General features: G+C 35.5%; 2 protein-coding genes across 7 annotated transcripts; one reads left to right on the top strand and one right to left on the bottom strand.

Moving 5' to 3' along the window:
* Positions 1-3,307: 3,307 nt before the first annotated feature.
* Positions 3,308-4,875, top strand: LOC112727032 (large ribosomal subunit protein eL31). The gene is made up of 2 exons (XM_025776630.3): positions 3,308-3,524; positions 4,329-4,875. Exons 1-2 carry the CDS (start codon positions 3,442-3,444, stop codon positions 4,606-4,608), a joined length of 363 nt encoding a protein of 120 aa, XP_025632415.1. The 5' UTR covers positions 3,308-3,441; the 3' UTR covers positions 4,609-4,875.
* Positions 4,876-5,399: 524 nt separating this feature from the next.
* LOC112727030 (pentatricopeptide repeat-containing protein At5g16860) lies at positions 5,400-13,489 on the bottom strand. Of its 6 annotated transcripts, none has more exons than XR_003165550.3 (4): positions 13,037-13,419; positions 12,161-12,810; positions 6,887-9,614; positions 5,400-5,720 (listed from the first exon to the last, which is right to left on the bottom strand). XR_003165550.3 is itself a non-coding variant. In XM_025776626.3 (3 exons), exon 3 carries the CDS (start codon positions 9,512-9,514, stop codon positions 6,938-6,940), a length of 2,577 nt encoding a protein of 858 aa, XP_025632411.1. In that variant the 5' UTR covers positions 9,515-9,614; positions 12,161-12,810; positions 13,037-13,489; the 3' UTR covers positions 6,631-6,937. The 6 variants fall into 6 exon arrangements, 3 of the variants coding, with proteins under 3 accessions (XP_025632411.1, XP_072065050.1, XP_072065051.1); XR_003165549.3 differs by having other exon boundaries at positions 5,400-5,736; positions 13,037-13,410; XR_011868345.1 differs by lacking the exon at positions 12,161-12,810 and having other exon boundaries at positions 5,400-5,736.
* Between the last annotated feature and the right edge of the window lie 3,880 nt (positions 13,490-17,369).

Raw genomic sequence — 17,369 nt, 5'->3', positions numbered from 1 at the left:
CATCATAGTCCATAAACTCCATATAGTGGAAACACAACTAACTATATACAACATTAATATAGCAAAATTCATTAAACCAAGCAACATTATTAATATATAGCAGCCTCATGAAGACAACAATTCAATTGCAACTGCAATTGCAGGTTTATAAAAATATAATAATTCAAGTGGTAAAAGTTACTGACAGGTGCATGCATTCATCCATGAAATTTTAACCAAAGCTCAAATACATTGATACTAATAATTAGAGGCTGCTATGCCTCTATATGTCCACATACATTTCTCTCATGAATTTAGAATTAATTAAGATGAAACCATTGAAAAAGATAGTAGAAATTTTACATTTTAAATTTCACTAATTACAAGGGACAAAAACTAAAAGAAAAAAAAATTAAATTAATTAAAGAGATCTAGTTATGAATAGGTTGCACTTGTTAGTGAAGAAACATTGAACGTTGTTAAGTTTGATAGTAGCATGCATGCATGTATCCCAAAATGCAGTTCTCAACTCCAATTTGAAAAGTATTCTTTATATATATTGAATTGAGTGATATCATATCAATCTATGTATCTATTATTTCTACTTTTTCGTTGAATTCTACTATTGAACATAGAATAATAATAATTTGCAAGTTGAGGTCGTAGTTACCTGAAAGTGAAGTTAGATTCGTGAATCTATCTTTTGAAATTAAAATATCTTTGTAGGTAGTGACATGCATGGTAAACAACAATAATTTAATATGAAAAGCGCTAAGTATGATAAATAAGAAATTGAATATTGTATATGTAATAAGAGCTTACCTTGGAGTTCTGAGTACGTGGCAAAGAAAAATAATGATTTCTTTTAACGTTGAAACTATTGAGTCATTGATGATTCTTATATTCTTGAGTCTAATTTCTTAATTTTTATTTTAAAAATTAATACATATATATAGTAATTTGAATATGTATTAAAACCTGTAATCATTTTAAAAGTTTTTAGCCAATAAAATTTTAAGTATTTAAATAAATATTTAAGTTATAAAGAAAAATAATATTTGTAAATCTAAATTGATACTTAATTTGTTGTATATCTATAACAATCATATAATATAATTATTAATTAGACTATAATATTTAATTACCTACTTATATTATTTTATATTTTCTCAATCTTAGAATCTAAATAGACTTTTCAAATGACAAATAGATAACAATTTAGAGAAAATTTCACTTTCCACCCTGCGAGATATTAAAATGATACTCTTTTTCCCTCTATTTTATAAATGTACATTTTCTTCTCTTCTAATTTTTAAAAAATCTTCTTTTTAATCCATTTTAAACTTTTTGTGCTAACTAATATTAACTTTATCTATTTTTTAAGAAAAAAAATATCCATTAGCAAAAATTTTATTTTTTATCATTAAATTTTGCTTACCAAAATATTTTTTAATAAATTATTCTTTTATTAATTAAATTGTATTTTTAAAAAATTTAATAATTATATTATTTTTTTCTAAAATACCCTTCAATAATTTTTTAATTATTAAATTATAATTTTACCAACATTTTGTTAACAATTTATTGATATTTTACTATTAATTTTTTTATATCTATATATATTATTTTAATATTAAATAAAAATTTTTAGTAAGATTATTTTCAATATCAATATATATTAATCGTTATACATATTAACAGTGGTAAGATTTTTTTATTTAATGTTAAAATAATATATATTGATATTAAAAAATTAATAGTAAATATAAAAATAATTATTAACAAAAATTTTAAAATCATAATTTAATAATTAAAAGATTATTAAAGGGTAGGTATCTTAAAAAAAATAATTTAATTATTAATTTTTTTTGAAAATATTTTGGTAAAATATAATTTAATCGATAAAAGAATAATTTATTAAAGAATATTTTGGTAAGCAAAATTTATTGATAAAAAATAAAATATTTGTTAATGGGTATTTTTTTAAAAAATAATTTATTTTTTCTTAAAAAATAGATAAAGTTAATATTAATACAAAAAAATTAAAATGGATTAAAGAGGAGATATTTTAAAAGTTAGAAGGAAGAAAAATGTACATTTATAAAATAGAGGAGAGGAGAGGAAAGTGTCATTTTAGCATCTCAGAGGAAAAAAAATTAAATATACTTCTCCCATAAATTGTAGTCGTCTGGTTTGGCTGTCATTACACTTGTCTGTATTCGAATTTATTATCCATTATTTATTTATTTATATTTTCAAATCCTTGGGTATTGGTGACGTGCTTAATTACTTCCATTCAATATCATTCTTAATTTTGGCAAAACAATATTTTTTTTTCCAGTAAGCAAGTGATTGACTGTATATTGAGCTATTCTTTTTTTTTTTTTTTTTTTGTAATAACAATTTTAAAGAGAAATTATTATATCTCTCTAATGTGTCAAATATATTGAAAATTTAAACAAAAAGGTACACAATTAATTAAATATTTTAAATTTTTTTAAATTACTTCATTTTAAAGAGTTGTGAGAAATTAATTGATTATTCTAAAAAAAGTTAAATAAATATCACTCAAATTTTTTAATCATTTGTGGTACATACCAAATTAATTTAATATTCAAAATATTTAAACTTAGAGTTAACGCTAATCTTAATTCATGACAAAATAAAGGAACCACAACTATCAGAGAAAATTAGTTGTTTATTATACTAAAGTCTTTGGTTAAGGTTTTTTATTAAAACAAATAGTAACACTTAATTTTCTTAAACAAAAATAAAGAGTTACATCTTTCTTATATTGCAAAAATTTAGAAATGCCTCGGTGATAGTTTGAATTGGTTTACAAACAAAATATGTGTAATAAATTTTCTTATTTATTCCGTTAGCATTAGCAGTAAAATATGAGTAATATCAGCTCGTTTGCACTATTAACAAAATAAATAATATAGTGTAAAAATATAAAAGATGTTTTCAAAAAAGATATTATTTCGTTAGCATTAACTTTTCAAAAAAAGATGTTTTTTTTTTAATTTTTTTAATACTTTTACTTTTATTATTAGAAATTTGCCAAACACACTAAAAAATAAAAAAATATTTTTTTATCGATTTAATATCGTCCAAACAAGCACTTAATCACCATTAATTTTATAATATCTATAAAATATGTGCTCTATTATTAATTAATTATTCACTTTACAACTTTATCAACTTTTTCACTTTAGAAACATGTCCTTATCAAAATTAATTTATATTATATTCTAAAAGTAAAAAAAATTATTTAAGCTTTTAGGTTTTGGAGTTATAAAAAACGGTTGCCTATGAGCTTATAGTTGGCCCATTTATACTTTAAAATAAAACAATTTGGGCCCATATTGAGAGGCCCATTATGGTTAAATTAGGGTTTTAGCTTCATCATCTTCATCTTGGATTCTCCTTGCTGCTGCATCCGAAGTTGGAGAATCAAGAATGGTGGAAAAGGCGAAGGGTAGGAAGGAGGAGGTGGTTACCAGAGAGTACACTATCAATCTCCACAAGCGCTTGCATTCATGGTATTCTTTTCTTTCTATTGTTTATTTCAATTTTGACTATTCAACCCTGCTTCATTGATTTCAATGCATGATCTCATAGATTGGGAACTCAATTGTTGTTTAGGGCTACTGAGGAATAACACTATTATAAGCTCCTTGTATATCATTATTTACAATTCTGTTACATTCACCCTTATAAGAATACGAATAGAAGTTAAAAAATTCTAAATTTTTGTGTTCATATTAAAAGTTTGATTGTCATAAAGCATTTTTGCGTCACATATGTTATATTCTGTAAAATCAAATCACATGGGAACTTAATTTTGTGCAGCTGTCAATAAATACATACATTAATGGTAAAGAAATACTTTTCATAACCATAATTGGATAACTGATTTATTACATAAACTCTTAAATTATTGTATAATGCTCAATTAGTGAGTAAATTTAGCTTCTTAATGTGTATAATGATAGAAGTTATTAGAGCAAAATTAGGGGAAGTGGCATTTTTTGGTACGTAAGGATTGGTCACTAAACCCCTTAATTCCCTTTATCATTATTAATAGAAGATAATAGATTTAGAGCCTTGTACTATGTATTTTTCATTTTGAAGTAACTGGATGGATTGTTGATAAGACACGTAGCTGGTCATTTTCCCTTTAATTGCTTTAGTTTTGGTATCTATCAATGCATCAGTGATATCCATATACTTGATATTAGAATATTAGTGGGTTGTATAATATCTGATATATATTAATTGATAGAATGTTAGAAGATACATGAATATGGTTTGTGTTTGGATTGGTGGCATTATGTGAAAAACAGCACATTCAAGAAGAAGGCCCCGAAAGCCATTAAGGAGATAAGGAAGTTTGCTCAGAAAGCCATGGGGACCAATGATGTGAGAGTGGATGTGAAGTTGAACAAGTTTGTGTGGAGTCAAGGTATCCGAAGCGTCCCACGGAGGATCAGGGTACGCATTGCTCGCAAGAGGAACGACGACGAAGATGCAAAGGAAGAGCTCTACTCTCTCGTCACTGTTGTTGAAATCCCCAAGGAAGAGATCAAAGGTTTAGGCACAAAGGTTATTGAGGATGAGGATTGATTGACCATGTTTCTGCTTGGAACCCAGAGTTTTTGCAATCAAATTTTGCTGTTAGGACATTGTCAAATTACTTATGGTTTTGTTGAGACAATGGGGTTTCATGACATTGAGTATTCTGCTATAACTGTAGTTCTTGTTACTTGATAGGAAGGTAGATAAAGCATCAATGACTCCAAACCCAAGTTTATAATACTATGCCATTGAAGAAATATTAAACCAAATATAAGATTGATTGATAGTGAGAATCAACAAAGAATTAAATAGCAAGTATTTCCTTCTTTCATCGCTGTCTTAGTTCCTTCAAACTCTTTGGTTCGCTCATCAATTTTACAGTGATAAACTAAGTCATATTAAGAGAGATGAAAATCTGTTTGGTCAAGAAGTTTAAAACAATACATATTTTAAGCTAGATAAGTAACAAGGATCAAATTCTTTGTAACATTACATGCATATTTAAATCAAATGCCTATTTCTGCTGTTGTCTGCTAGAAAGGGTTAAAAACGGTAGTATTAATTTGGTTTCAACTTTCAATAGACATGCAGCTTTTCAATTTTCTTCTGAGTTCTATAAAAATGATTTTGCAGCATGCTCTATGGCTTATAATTAGCCAAACTTCAAAGATTTAGAGTTGTATTACGTATATGGTATACTAATTATGATATAACTGAAACGCTCGTATATGAAATAACATCAAATAGGATTAAAGTGCACAAGTAAATAATAGCTGTTAAAAAATCATAAGAAATTATCTTTTCTCAAATCAAGTTTATGTTAAACACTAGGCACAATAGAACAACGCAAATTTTGGATCACCGTATTCATTGAGTAACAACTATCCCAAAAAAGGCTAAATAACATTTACTGATTTTAAACTAAAGCCTCTAGCAGAGCATTATGTTTTACATTGCTCAAATCAGACTAAAGAAATAAGTAATCATCTAGTTATTCATATATTTGTTGAAAGAATACACTGGGATAAAATCAAACCTATTATAGAAAACTAATTCAAACCCACCACATCTTCGCCGAGACGTTGAAACTCTTCTTCGAGAATGTGCTGGTGATCTTTGACCTTGGAGATCTGCTGGTTCAAACCTGCATCTCTCAGCCTCTGCACCAGCAAAATGCTAAAAGTGGAACAAGAGTGATTAAGGCAGGGTATACTGTTAATAGTTAATACTAGGTCACTGCCAGGCAACAGCCTACCAGTCAACAATAATTAACACACCACACGAAGAAGGCACATAAGGCTGAGATTGGAACAGAGTCATTTGGATCCTCACACCAGAGTTTGAAAAGTATTCAAACAGAAACTACCATAAAAAATCAGAGCAAAACACCAATATTACTAAGCCTCACTGTATTTTTTCCATGCCTAGGAAGCAAGGACTCCGTGATTTCGCAGACATCTTCCCCAATGGGATGGAAGAGCTTGACTCTAGGACTATGGAGCTTGAAGCAGTAGAGGAACTGAATGTGAGCCTTTATTTTCATTTTATCTTGTTTTATTTTTCAGTTCTGGATACCAAATCATTTGTAAAGTATTCCACGAAAATAACTTATGCTATACCAAACTCGCTCACTTACCGCTCGATCAAAATCATCATACCATCCTGGCCATGTGACAGAATACAACAAACTAATGAAGGACATGCAAACTTTAAGACAAACTGGAATTATAGAGAGATACCATAGACTGGATCATTACATTACACGAGAGATCTTTTCAAACTTGCTTAGGCTCACATTACACTAGTGATTCTTGCATGGATATAATTGGACTATATTCAAGATACAGTCATTGTTTTCATGGGTCCACCATCTTTATTGTGCATATGACAAAATATGTGTTAATACCTAAGCAAGAATTTTCCCCCACACAATTAAGTGGCAAAGATCAAATCCTTAAAGCCATCATGTGAAAATACTAGGAGTAATATACCAATAAACTGTTTTCATGGCTCAATCCTAGTATATCTATTTTTTTACGTTAACAAGAAAAAACAGATTCCATCATAATATTGGCACAACAAAATTTGCAAGTCATTTATAATTGGTTAATGAAGTATTTACATCAATCAACATTTAGTATTCAATTAGTAGACTTTATATAAGCAAGATGTTGGCATAATTCCATAATCAGAATACGACCTTGTGTTTAACAATTATAAACTTTAAGACATTATAGGATTGGTTTATTGCACTAGTGAAGGCCTTAAAATAGTTATAATTATAAAGATAATTGTATATGTCTAATGTGCACAACAAGATAGTTACCTATCATTGCAAGCATGCTCTACATTTAAATGGATCAGAATGATACCACTGTCACCAATAACCTTTGCATGAGCAGGAACCATTCTTGAAATGATGGAAACGACTTGAGTCTCGTAGTATGATTTCATGTTCAACAATCATGGATATGTAGGTTATGGCACTGTGGCAATCACCACAAATGCGTAAATTCTTGGTGATCCGAATAGGAGATCCTGGAGGAATTGTTAGGATGCCATAGGCAAGGGCCAATTTCTCACTATGTTCAAAAAGCAGGTCACCTTTTTCTTCATCATCTACATCATGAAGAGCAAAGCTTGTCTGAGGAACATATCCAATGGCTTTAATGCGTTGAATCAATTCTGCAAGTGTTTCATATATCTGCTGAGATTGCGAGTGGGATCTGTCTCCCACAAAGAAGGTTGCAGTGCCTTTCCTTCCTTGGACCCAACTACAGCCAGGCCTTTTTTGGACACCTGTATTTTTCATCAAATATCTAATCCTAGCCACGTCTTTCCAACGTCTAGCATTAGCATATATGTTTGAAAGCAGAGTGTATGACCCATCATTCCCAGACTCCAATTCCCCTAATCGACTGGCAGCGAGTTCCCCAAGCTCTACATTTGAATGTATCCTACATGCACTAAGCAAGGCCACCCACACTACTGCAGATGGTTCCATAGGCATGCAATTAATGAGTTTCACGGCTTCATCTAAGCGACCAGCACGACCCAGAAGATCAACCATGCATGCATAATGCTCTGCACCAGGAGGAACCCCAAAGTCCTGTCTCATTCTATAAAAGAAATTGATTCCATGATCCACCATTCCTGAATGACTACAAGCATAAAGCAGAACAAGAAAGGTTATGCCATCTGGCACTAGACCAACTTTCCTCATCTCATCAAAAACCCGGATAGCATCTTCACCACGTCCATGCAAACCATAACCTGTCATTAAAGTTGTCCAAGATACAGAATTTTTCTCTGGCATGTTATTAAAAACAACTTGAGCAGTTTCCACATCTCCACATTTGGAGTACATGTCTATTAGACAATTGGCCACAAATAGAACAATGCAGTCATACCGATTGCGCAACACATAAGCATGAATTTGCCTTCCTAATCTCAATGCTGCTAAACGAGCACAAGCCATGAGGGCACAAGATAAAGTAAAATCATTAGGCTTTAAAGAGTTACCCATATTGAAAATTTCAGAGAGAAGTTGTAGCGCATGGTTGGCATCACCATGCTGTGCATAACCACCAATCATCACAGTCCAGGTAACCACATCTCTATCCTTGGGAGGCATCAACTCAAACATTGTACGGGCTACAGCAACATTTTTGCACTTAGCATACATGTCAATCAGACCATTAATTACCATCAGATCATCCCGGGGATCATTTCCATCCAAGTTCAGCATAAATTTGATGGCATAACAATGAGTTTCTTTCCCATGAAGCAATGCGCCAATAGATGCACAGCCGGAAAGCAGAGACACCAGAGTAACAACATTCGGCTGAGATCCGCAGTTGCACATCTGCCGAAACACGTCCAAAGCCTCAGAACCATGCCCTCTCTGGGCAAACCCAGCAATCACAGCCGTCCATGTCACAACATCCAGCTTGATATTCTCCTGCCGCATCTGCTCAAACAGAGAGAGAGCATCCCCAAACATTCCAGTCTGAGAATACCCTGTGACCATAGCATTCCAAGAAACAACATCCTTCAACTTCATCCTTTCAAAAACCTTGTTTGCTTGATCCATCTTACCACACTTGGCATACATGTCAACAATAGCATTCCCCACAAAAACATCATCCACCAACCCACTCCTAACAGCAAACCCATGAACCTGTTTCCCCTGCATCGAAGAACCAACAAAAGCACAAACAGGAAGTATGTTAACAAGGCTCACAGGATCTGGCGACACCCAATGACGAGTGGTCATTTCAACAAACAATTGAAGTGCCGTATTTGTCTCAGAAGCACGAGAACAAGCAGACACAATGGAATTCCAAGAGACCAAGTCCTGAATTCCCCTTTGGCACAATTCATCAAACATGTTGCGCGCGTCTTGGAGAGAGCCACACCTACTGTACATGCCAACCACAGCATTACAAACGAAAACATTAGAGTCAAAGCCAGATCGTAGAACAGCAGCGTGGAGGGAAGTGCCGGCAGAGAAAGAGGGAATATCAGCACAGGCCTTAAAGACAAAAGGGAAGGTGTAGTGGTCAGGGGTCCACCCATGAGCCTTCATCTGATGGTAGAGGGCAAGGGAGCCGTGAGGGTCCCCGTGATGAAGGGAGCGCCTTATAAGCTGATTCCACCAGAAAACAGAGAGAGGCGATGGGGGGAGGGTGAGGAGGAGGACAGTGGCACGGATGGTGGAGCTGAGTGCAATGTATGTGGCGATGAGGTGGCGAGTGAAGTGGTGGAGAAGGCCCTGCACTGTGACTTGCTGTTGCAGGAGCTTGGCATGGCTTAGGGAACTGCATTGTTTTAAGATTGTGGGATTGACTGTAACAGTGGAACAAGAAGAGAGGCGAGTAGTGATGAGTTGTGGGAGCGGCAGTGGCAATGGCAGTAGCAGCTTGCACTTCAGTGAACTGCAGCGCAAGAGCATGCTATTGTTGTGGAGGCTGAAAACATCCACTACTTCAAACAAAAAGCAAGAACTGTTGTTACTTCTGGAGCTGTGGAAAGGATCATCCTATACTTGTATTCTGGAAATATTACCCAAAACAAAGCAAAGGCGAATGAATGACGACCCAAGCACAAGAAATACATAAAGCATAAGCTCCTCAAAGAAATTATTAGACTCGAGACAATAACACAAACACCTTATGGGCAAGAAACTGCAAGAAACATTTTCAAAATCACAACTAATGAGACAGATTAGTAGAGAAATCATTTCAATTCTGATCAAGATTGAGCATAGGAACCCATTGAGAGAAAGAGACAGAGGGAGAGTTAGAAGTGGCAAACCGTGAGAGGAAGAGCAAGCCAATGTCCCCTTGTCAGGTTTCGGGGTTTAAAGACATAGCGGGGAAGTTTGGTTATGGAATCGGTTTAAAAACAAGACAAAACCAAACCAGTTATTTCAATCAGGTTTGGGTTATTTACTTATTGTAGAGGTCTGCACCATAGATATTAGAACATAACCGATAATCAAACTGATCGGACTATTGGATTATTGAATCAATGGTTCAACCAGTAGCTTACCGATAATCAAACCAATCGGACTAATGGATTATTGATCGAACTATTTAATTAGTTGACTCGGTCATAATTAAATAAAAATATAAATTATAAAATCTAAATCATTCAATTAAAAACCCAAATTTAAAACCAACTACTAAATCAGCCAATTAACAAACTAATTATCTAAAATTTAATAAGCTAAATCAACTAATTACTAGTGTTTATGCAGCCATTGCTCCTGCACCTATTGCAATTGCACCTATTTCAAAATTCTCAAATGCATATGCAACATCACAGGGCAAGTCACCTTAGTCATGTTCAAGCAGTAAGAGTCACAACAAAAATCAACTGAAAGCAACTCTGAGCCTTGGGTTGCAAGAAGCTAAAAGAAACGAAAATAGAAGAGTAGCAGAGAAGAAGTAAACTAAAGAAGAAGAAATGAAAACTGAAATATACTTTCTGATCACCAAGAGGAAAATGAATTATAAGCAAGGTTCTGAAAACCGGACTGGTCATTAAACCGCTATAGTCATTGGTTCACTGGTCCAACCGGTCTAACCATGGTTCAACCGAAAAAATCGTTTCATAATAAAATAATAAATAAATTATAAATAAACATCCTAAAATATCTTTCAAATTTAAAACCCTACATAAAATATCACCAATTAAATGTAATTAATCATCAAAATATGCAAAAACTTGCTGCAAATTTGTTGACAATTAACAATAATTATACTTCCATTAAAAATAGCTGGATTGAATTACAATGCACAAGTTAAAGATAGAGAATATTGTCTTAATGTAGCTGAGTCAAAAAGTAAAACAAAAAATGATAGTGTTGCACAACAAACACACAACAGAGCCTGAAACAAAAAGAATCCAACACCGAGGAGGGGCAGCAAGTCAGCGGAGATCGAGAGCAGGGACAGTGCAACCAAACAATGAACAAAACAATGAAAATAGAATTTTTTTATATAACAGAGCAATCAAAACATGAATCATACAATCACTAATTGCAATTTTTTTCTTCATAAGAACAGAACAATGAAAACATGAATCAAAGGATCACCAATTGCAAATTTTTTAATAACAGAAGTTGGAACAGTGAAAAATGAAGAGAGATCAACAGTTTTTAACCCAATTTTAACAAAGCTCATCACAATGATTAACAACAAAAAAAAAGCAATGAAGGAACAGTGAATCAGTAACATAGGCAGTGAAAATTCAAAAAACTTTAATAAAATTTAACTACAGAAACAGACAATAAAGCAGTAATAGAGTTATCAATTTAAAATTTATCATCAAATACAATCAGTGAGCAAAACCAATCAACCAAGCACTGACTGGGCATTCGAAATAAAAGAAAGAATCAAAAGAACATTCAAATCACAGCAACAACACAACAACACCAATAGGAACATTTAAAACAAAGCAACCAAAAAAAAATCTAAAAATCACCATTGCTGAAAACAATAATTCGATATATGTATGCTCAAAGAATTAAAAGCTAAGCTTCCAGGAAAGTGAAGAATACCCAAACCAAAGAACCTTCAATCACAGCCTAAACCAAGAACAGAAAATCACAAAAAAGAAACAAAAAAAATTAAAGATAACAGAACAACAACAACAGGAGAACAATTAGCAAATTAACAAGTTCACAATAACAGTTAAAATTTACCAGAAGAACACTAATGCAAGTGGAATCATCATGCTGATATGTTTTCTGCAAAGATGCTATTTGTGCAGTTAAAATTTCCTAATTACTAAGATCCAATTATTCTTAATTTCACATGCAATCAACTTACTAAGTTTCTAAAAGCTAGAAATTATAAAATCAACCAGAAATATGGTTAAAGCATTTCATCAAACATGTTGAGTGCGGTAAAATTAAAACGAAATAAGAGAATTCGTAGCTTAAGATCAATATGATAGAGAAGAGAACATAACAATTGTATAATCTATGAAAAAAATCCAAACCACTACCAATTCAAATAGTTACTTATTGTAATAGAAATCAGAAGTTGCAGAGTTTGAAGCAGAGTATTGGTGGCGGGTTTAGGGAACTCACGGCGGCGACATTAGAGAGCAGTTCGACGGCAAGGTGGAGCGCGCGGGTTGGTCGCAGAGTTTGAAGCAGAGCAACGTGGCTTCCAGACGAACGCGAATGAGAACTCGAATGGTGAACGGCAAACAAACGGCGGCGGAAGCGCGGCTGAGGAGACAAAGACGACGGACGCCGAGCTCGAGGAAGCAGCTGCGATCGGTGACAACGAACAGGGGTTGAAGACTTGGAGCACGAGGGAAGCTAGATAGACAGACGGACGGCGAACTTAATGGACGGCTGCAATATGCCACTCCTTGCGGCGGTGGTGTAGGCTTACATGCTTCTTTGGCCAAGTTTCTGTGATTTCTTTCTGAATGAAAGAATGAAAGGGAGAAAGAAACGGAGTAGCAGCTTCGTTTAAAGCCGGGTCCCGCTTCGATCCAACCGGTCGGATTCCAGCCGATTCAGCGGTTTTTCAACTGTTTTACATGTCTGATTAGGCCGTTAATATTTCCGGTTCGTGGTTGGACCGGTCTGACCGGCCGGTTCAATCCGGTTTCAGAACAGTTACAACAGATTCATAACTGCCCTGCATCTAAACCAGTTTGGTCATTTACAATTTTATCCTCCTTATCTTCACTCTTATACTCGCAACTAAATAACTGCAACAAATACTGGGTGTTCATTCAGCATTATAATTTCGCTCCCTCCAAAAGTTTTGTCAATAAACAAACTAATTAAACATCTAAATTTCAAAACTAATTACTAAATCAGCCAGTTAAATACCAATAAACTAATTCTCTAAAATTTAAAAACCTAAATCAACTAATTACTAATACAACAAATTAATTAATTAAGTAATGAAGAAGACAAAGACAAGAAGGGCAGCAGGTAACTCACGTCACCAGGCAGTTGGATGAAACACGACGGCAACGGCGAGCAGACCAGCGACGGCGAGTAGAACCAGAGACGACGGCGAAGCGAACTACCGGTGAACCCAAACGACGAGAGTGAGATAACGAGTAGAGCTTATGCCAGTGGCGGTGCTGCCTGCTGCTTGCGTTGTGCGAGTGTGTGAGACCTGAGAACTTGCGTGGCGGTTCAATTGATGGTTCAACCCAACCAGATGACTGGGTTTTCAATTGAACCGGTTTGGTCAATCTGGCTTTGAGAAAACTAGACTCTGCACTCTACTTCAGTGTTTCGAATTGCAGAGGAGGAAAGCTTTTTTCTAAGAGTAAATTAACAATTAAGCCTCTTGTTGCGATAAGAATAATGTGGATGAGTATAGGTGGCTCATCTTTTTCCATATGGAAATGTTAAATTTTCAAAGTCATTACATTTAATGATAGTGAAAAATAAAGCCTCATTTCATGTATAAATAGAGGTTGAATTTCAATGTATAACACACATCAATAACAATAATCTTCTCTCTCTATTATCTATATACGAAACTTTTCTTTTTCTCTTTCTTTCATACGTTACTACTATACATATATTAATATATATATATATATATATATGAATCATCTCCTTTATAATAGTAATTGTAGTGAGTATTACTGAGTAAAATCCCATAATGGTCCCTCAGATTGAGCCCGTACACCAATGTTACCCCTTACTTTCGAAATGCTCTAATTGCACCCTTCAGATTGAGCTCCGTGCGAAATCCTGGTCCCTCCACCCAATTCCGGCGTGACTCAGCAGCCGGAGTGCTGAGCTGGCTGCTTATTGTCCACGTAGGCAGCCTTAAACGGCTAGCTGATGTGGAGGATCTTCAAAGAATGTCGAAATTCTCTGAAGTAGTCCCTGGTACCAATTATAAACCCTAAGTTGTTCTTCCCTCTTCCTATGTGTATTGGTTCGTCGTCCAACTCTCCCTCTTCTTCCCTGTTATTCTTTTTCTTCGTCCTCTCCCGCCATGAGTGACAGTCAAGCTTCTCGTAGGTCGAATCGCTCATCTGCGACTGGAATCTGGAGAGGAAACAATGTGCGTGCCCGGCGTTCAGCAGTTCCAGAGTGGTGTGGTTGTGGGTGTAGGCCTGTCCTTCGGTGGTCAAGGACGGAGAGTCATCCTAATAAGCCGTTCTTCGGGTGTCCGAATTATAACGTGAGTGCAATTACTGGCTGAAATTTGGCTGAAATTTATAGTGTTGGTTACTTGAGGTAGTTGTTTGATAAGGTTGATGCTTGTTTGCAGACTAGTGGAAAGAATTGGTGTGGGTTATTTGTCTGGGCAGATTCGGTAAAGGATGAGGTGCCGCTGAAGTCTGATGAAGAAGATGAGCAAGGTGGGATGAAGATGAACATTGCATGGAAGGTGGGCAAACTGGAAGCAGATGTGAGAAATGTAAAGCTGATGGTCCAAGTGCTTGGTTTAGGGGTATTTATGTTAGTTGTGTTTGTGTTGATGTTATTATTGAAGGTTTGATTAGGGTGAGAGCTGAAACACACAACCAGTGTAATCCAGTTTATGAACAATGTAATTGACATTAGATTGTTTTTGATATACTGAATGACTATTTGGTTTTGTTCTTGTAAACATAATTGATATGGATAAGCAACAATAGGATGAGCTTACATAAGGCACAATTCATAACTGAATCACAATAAAAATAGTTCATATAAAATTCTGCAATAATGCATTGATGACAATAACAAGCCAAAAAATTCTGAGCATTGTTTCAGCTAGATTCCAGCAACTTAATTAGTATTTAAAAGTTGCAGAGGTGTCTATAAATCACCATGACCAAACAAAAGAGACTAAGATAATTGTTTCACAAAATATTACAATCTTTCATAATCTCAACCTAAAGCTAGGATCTGCATCACTTCTTTCTTGGCGGTTTGAACCCTGAGGTGGGTACAAACTTCAGGAAGTTGGCAAGCCTTGCTGCAGTTGCCTCACTAGCTCCCTCCATTGGATTGAATGATGCAGAGCCAGTTGGAGGAGGTGACCTTCTTCTAAGTGGCAGTTTCCCAGGTCTTGTAGGTGTGTTCCTGGTTTGTTCATGCTGCTGCAATACAGATAATATTTGACATAAAGCCTATAAAATAAGACAAGTAATAAAAACACATTACATGAAACATTATTAAACAAATACCTTTTGGGAGTTTTCAGCTTCAGAGTATGAGGGCTGAGACAAATCAATTTCAGCCTGCTGGACATCCACATCCACAAGAGTGGCAGGAGCAGGGGCAGATGCAGTAGCGGACGCTGTTGTAATTCCAGAGCCTGTAGCAGTAGCAGAGGCAGTTGCAGCTTGAGGTGCATTGGAAGTAGTTGTTGTAGCTGACGCAGTGGCAGTTGCAGTGACATTTTGAGCAGCAGCCTTAGGGTCTTTAGCAGCAGCCTCCGCAGCTTTCTTCTTCTCAGCCTCTGCAGCTTCAGCCACCTTCTTCTTCTGACACCCTCTTTTTGTATGACCTTTCTGCAAGCAATACTTGCAAGTGAATGGTCGTAGCTGTCTCTTCAAAGTGGTGGTTGGCTTGGATTTCTTGCTAGAGTGACCCCCCTCATCCGCATCCTTCCTTCTCTTGGTTTGGAGCTGTCCAGGTTTCCTCTTAACCAAAGGTGCCAATGGTCTGTTGGCCTCAGATCTTTCCCATAATTGTTGGCCAGGTATAGGATTTATGTGGTGGGAGTAAGTGGCTTTGTAGGACTCCATTGTGAGGAGCTTGTGGCAGAAATCCTCTGGCCACTTGTTGACCCTAGCAATAGCAGCACATGCGTGCACACATGGGATTCCTGCAACACCATCATCAGCAATAACAAGTAGGTGCATAGTTAATTAGACTCACTAGGCAGAGTAGTTTAATAATTAAGTAACAGTTAAAGACATTACCTGTTAGCATCCAAAACTGACAAGTACATAGCCTTTTCCCCAGATCCACTACATGGTGTGTAGGGTGTCCATGTACCTCGAACTTCTCGTATCCGATGTCTCCAGCCCAGATTGGTTGCCATTGCCTAGATTCCTTCCTCAGCTTCTCCAGTCTGCTCTTGATCACTAGGGGAAGTATCCCTACATGATTATCCAACTTCACTTTATTTTTGGCCATCGTCCTCATTACGAATATCCTAACCTCTTCCAGCAGTGTGATTATAGGCTTCCTCCTAGCTTCCTTAATCTTTGCGTTGAATACTTCGCACGCATTGTTACAAATTGAGTCTAACTTTGGCTTGTGACTGAACTGAGATCTTGTCCAAGAATGTGTTGGCCACTTTTCTAGGTATGCCCATGCCTCCGGATTAAGCCTCTTTAACTTTTCCCTATGTTCCCTGAATTCCTCAAATGTTGTGGCTCGTGCACAATCCCATAGCAACCCTCTTAGCTCCAAATCTTTCCATTGCTTGTTGAAATTCTTCCACAAATGCCACACACAGAAACGGTGATGCACATTGGGCATCACCTCCTGTACAGCATTTATGAGTCCCTGCAACACAGAGTGGATGCCAATAATAATTAACACAGATACAGCAGAGAGAAGTATGTTGAATACATAGTTATATGATCATCCATTTAGACCCTTACTTTTTTAATTTTCACCATACTAGACCCTCACTTTTTTAATTTTCACCATAATAGTCCCTGAGTTTCTAACAAAGGCACCATAATTGTCCCTAACTTTTACTATCGTGCATCTACACTAGTCCTACTTAGATATCAGCAAGCCTCTTACAAATCAAGGATATTGTAACACAATGATGCAAATAAATTGGAAACTAAATCAGAAGGGATTAGCAGTAGTGTACCTTTTGCATGTCGGATATGAAATACCAACCATGTGTCTTGTAATCTCCCAAATCTGCGTGCAGTAGTTCCAGGAACCATTTCCAGTTGGCAGTGTTTTCAACTTCTATAACTGCCCAAGCAATGACATATATGTGGTGGTTTGCATCCTACCCAATAGCTGGGAGAATCTGCCCTCCAAAGACAGTTTTCAGGAAAGCACCATCAAGTCCAATGAGTGGACGACATCCTGCCTTAAATCCATTCTTGCAGCCACTTAAACACACATACATTTTCTCAAATATCACATCACCGTTTGGCTGTGGGATGGTACAAATTTCGACAGTTGAACCCGGGTTTGTCTTTAGCAGTGTCTCCCCATAGTCCCTCACCATTGCATACTGAGCCTTTTCATCATCATATACAAGGTTTCTAGCATCAGACAGTGCCCTAGAGATCGAGTTCCTATTCAATGACAGATCATACTTGGTCTTGAAGAA

The sequence above is a fragment of the Arachis hypogaea genome, chromosome 12, assembly GCF_003086295.3.
Source record: "Arachis hypogaea cultivar Tifrunner chromosome 12, arahy.Tifrunner.gnm2.J5K5, whole genome shotgun sequence".
NCBI classification, from domain to species: Eukaryota; Viridiplantae; Streptophyta; class Magnoliopsida; order Fabales; family Fabaceae; genus Arachis; species Arachis hypogaea.
Note: the sequence above shows the minus strand (reverse complement) of the source record. Positions and strands in the feature narration are given on the sequence as shown.